This window comes from Triticum aestivum, chromosome 3D (genome assembly GCF_018294505.1).
Source record: "Triticum aestivum cultivar Chinese Spring chromosome 3D, IWGSC CS RefSeq v2.1, whole genome shotgun sequence".
Classification (NCBI taxonomy): domain Eukaryota; kingdom Viridiplantae; phylum Streptophyta; class Magnoliopsida; order Poales; family Poaceae; genus Triticum; species Triticum aestivum.
This window is the reverse complement of record NC_057802.1, coordinates 114,597,845-114,600,890: the sequence shown is the minus strand read 5'-3', so window position 1 is coordinate 114,600,890 and position 3,046 is coordinate 114,597,845. Positions and strand designations below refer to the sequence as shown.

Here is a 3,046-nt window from a genome sequence, read left to right as displayed (position 1 = left end):
CCGCCCACTTGGCGCCGCTCCCCCGCGCGAGAGAGGCACGCCGGGACGCGCCGACCGTCCCCGCCGTCTTTGACGGACGGGCGCCGCCACCACCGCCGGCACCGGCGGCGGTAGTGGCCAGGGGAAGGGGGGAGGGGAGGGACTTGCGGCGGCGGCTAGGGTTTTGGCCCCCCGGAGCCGCCCGCGCGAGCAGCTCGGGAGGGGAGGGGAAAGTCGGGGGACCTTGTATTCGTGAAGACTTGGACCCAGGTGGCCGAGTTGTACGTCGGCTCTACTCTAGCTTTATTACAACAGAGCAGTCAGAATAGTTCTTTGCTTGTGGAAGGAGCAAATCCTGAACGCCGTACCACAGGACTAGAAAAAGAGAATGCGCGACAAAATTATGCCGATTCAAGTCGACTTTATGCTTATGGAAGGTCTGTAATTGCTTGAGATGGTGAAGATCTCAATCCGGAAATCTCGATATTACTAGGTTCATAAAATGACATGAGCTTATGGTCTCGAAAGAAAATAAAAGGACCTGAAACTTAGTAGCCCTGGCTCGTTAACCGTACTATACTAAAAAGCAGGTCGCGCTTGATGCCTTGCTTGCTGTAGCAAAAGATGTAAAGCGCCATGCATGAAGAGGCACAAACGTCCGAATAAAGTCGAAAGAGACGAACACAAGCTGAATCACTAGACGCTTCCACACCCCAGACCGCGATCGAGTCGAGCGATCTAACAAGCGCATGGAGTCCTCGCTCTGCACAGCGTCGCGCGCCACGGTGACCGGAGCACGTGCCGCTCCGGGTGCCGGCATGCGACGCCGCCGCGCCCCGGCCCGTGCCAGAGCGTCGGGACGATGGAGGCCTCGCGCGCTGCGCGCCCAGGCGAGCGCGACGGATTCGGAGCCCCTGGCACCGGCGAAGGGAGGCCAGCCGGCGCTGCCCTGGTCCGCGCTCAGGGTGGGCGCGGGCGTCGCGCTCGCGCTGACCTTGGGCGGCGCCTCGTGGTCAGCGCGCGGCGGCGGCACCGGCGCCGTCCTCGTGCAGCCTGCCATGGTGTATACGCTCAACGCCGTCACGGACGGAGCGGAGCGGGGCGGCACCGCGTCGGCGGCGGTGAGGACGAGCGTGGGCGCGCTCTCGGACTCGTTGTTCCGGCGTGAGGACGCGCCCAGAGAAAATGCCACGCTCATGGACCTCGTCTTCGAGCAAGTCACCAAGGAGGTTCTCTCTCTGCTTGTGCGATGCCATTGCTTTTATTGGACTCGTGTAATGATCGAGTTGGAGCTTGTGTTCATGCCATGCGCAGCACATCGGCGACAGGGGGAAGCTGACGAGCCTGCTGCAGAAGGAGTGGGCGGCGTCGCGCGACTCGGAGAGAAAGCTCGACCTCGGCTTGCTGCTCACCGACGTGCTCATCAATCAGGTGACTTCTTGTCTTCCATTCCTGTGCTCTGTGAAGACGAATTAACCGTTCTGACACATTGTTTAATCACCACGCAGAGAGAATGGCAGAGGGCAAAAGAAGTCTGCCAGCAGCTGACTGGCCGCTACCAACGTGACTCGAGGCCATATTTACATTTGGTAAATGCTTCCTTGCCACCGCTAATACAGCCTGCCTAGCCTGCATGTGATCAATTTCTCGTGTGCTCAACTCTGTTTTGTCCAGGCCGTGGTGAACATGATGATGGCGGTGGAGACCATGCTATCTCCGGAGACGGCCACCGCCGACGACATCGAGAAGATGTCCAAGAACGCCATGGACGCCTGGAAAGAATTCAAGAACAAGTACGAGCTGGCCAAGGGATCAACGGAGTCCAGCACCTAGCCCCCCTGATACACTGCTGACGTTTCTTCTGGCCTGAAGGCAATGTTTGTGTTGAGTGCTGACCACTCTTGTGACGCATCTTTGTGCCTTGCTAGCGTAGTTGCGTGTGTACTGTGTAGTTGATTCAGTGCCTGTGAGTTCATGTACTCATGAAGTCTTATCTCTTTGTGTGCTTTGTGGCTACCAAATTTCCCCTGTGTCATATTGACGAAGAGTGCAATCTTCAGACCGTACGAGAAGTATGAAACACCACGTATGCATATATTTTACACACTAGTCTGATACTCCCTCCGTAAACAAATACTAGCGGTTAGTGCGCGGCGGCAAAGTAGCTATTTAGTTTTTTCGTCCTAAGACTTGGTCGGTGGCAAAGTAGTTTATACAAGGAAAAAGTACATCTAGTTGGTACATGCATAAGTGGTCTACAACTGAGTTTCTAATCCTGTTAGCGATATACTCCCTCCGTTCGAAATTACTTGTCGCAGAAATGGATGTATCTAGACGTATTTTAGTTTTAGATACATTCATATCCAAGACAAGTAATAGTGTCGCAGAAATGGAGTAGTTGGTACATCTAGTTGGTAACGATATAGTTGGTAATGGATGCAGAATTGTGAAGCTCGAGTATTCTTCTTAGACCTGAGATGTTGATTCTCCAGCTGAGTTTGTCGGTGTTATGTAGTGATAGATAGACGAAGCTAGTTCTTCTAATCTTGTTCTTGATGGTTTTTAAACAATGTTGAAGTTGTTGTATGCACGTCCTGGTTCTCGACGGATTGGCAAAATGACTTGATATTGGAGGCAAACTTTTTACTGTTTCTGTATTTCTAATCGAGTGCGGCGTTTTGATGCCCAGACTCATCTGCACCCGTCTAGAAAAAAAATCACAAAAAATTCAAAACAAATTCAAAAAATTCCAATTTTTTTGCATGGTAGAATTTTTTTTCACGTGAGGTCCGCTTAAATTTTTAACTCATTTGGACTTCTAAGAAGCTCTATGCAAAAAAGACAAATCGGGTCAGCACACATAAACAGTAAACATTTTTACAGACCCCGAATTTATCTTTTTTACCGAGAGCTGCTCAGATCTCCAAATGATTTGAAAATTGAAGCGTACCTCACGCATCAAATTATCTACCACACACAAAAAATTTGGATTTTTTTGAATTTTTCTAGTACTAATTTTGTTTTTTTTTTGTAGGGGAGGGTGCGGCTGAGCCTAGGCTCAGAAGTG

General features: G+C 51.4%; 1 protein-coding gene across 1 annotated transcript; it reads left to right on the top strand.

Annotated features, from left to right (window-relative positions):
* Nucleotides 1–654: 654 nt before the first annotated feature.
* Nucleotides 655–2,050, top strand: LOC123074304 (uncharacterized). Its single transcript, XM_044497186.1, has 4 exons — nt 655–1,208; nt 1,294–1,410; nt 1,488–1,568; nt 1,654–2,050. The coding sequence occupies exons 1-4, from the start codon at nt 729–731 to the stop codon at nt 1,810–1,812; spliced, it is 837 nt and encodes a 278-aa protein (XP_044353121.1). The 5' UTR covers nt 655–728; the 3' UTR covers nt 1,813–2,050.
* The last annotated feature ends 996 nt before the right edge of the window (nt 2,051–3,046 follow it).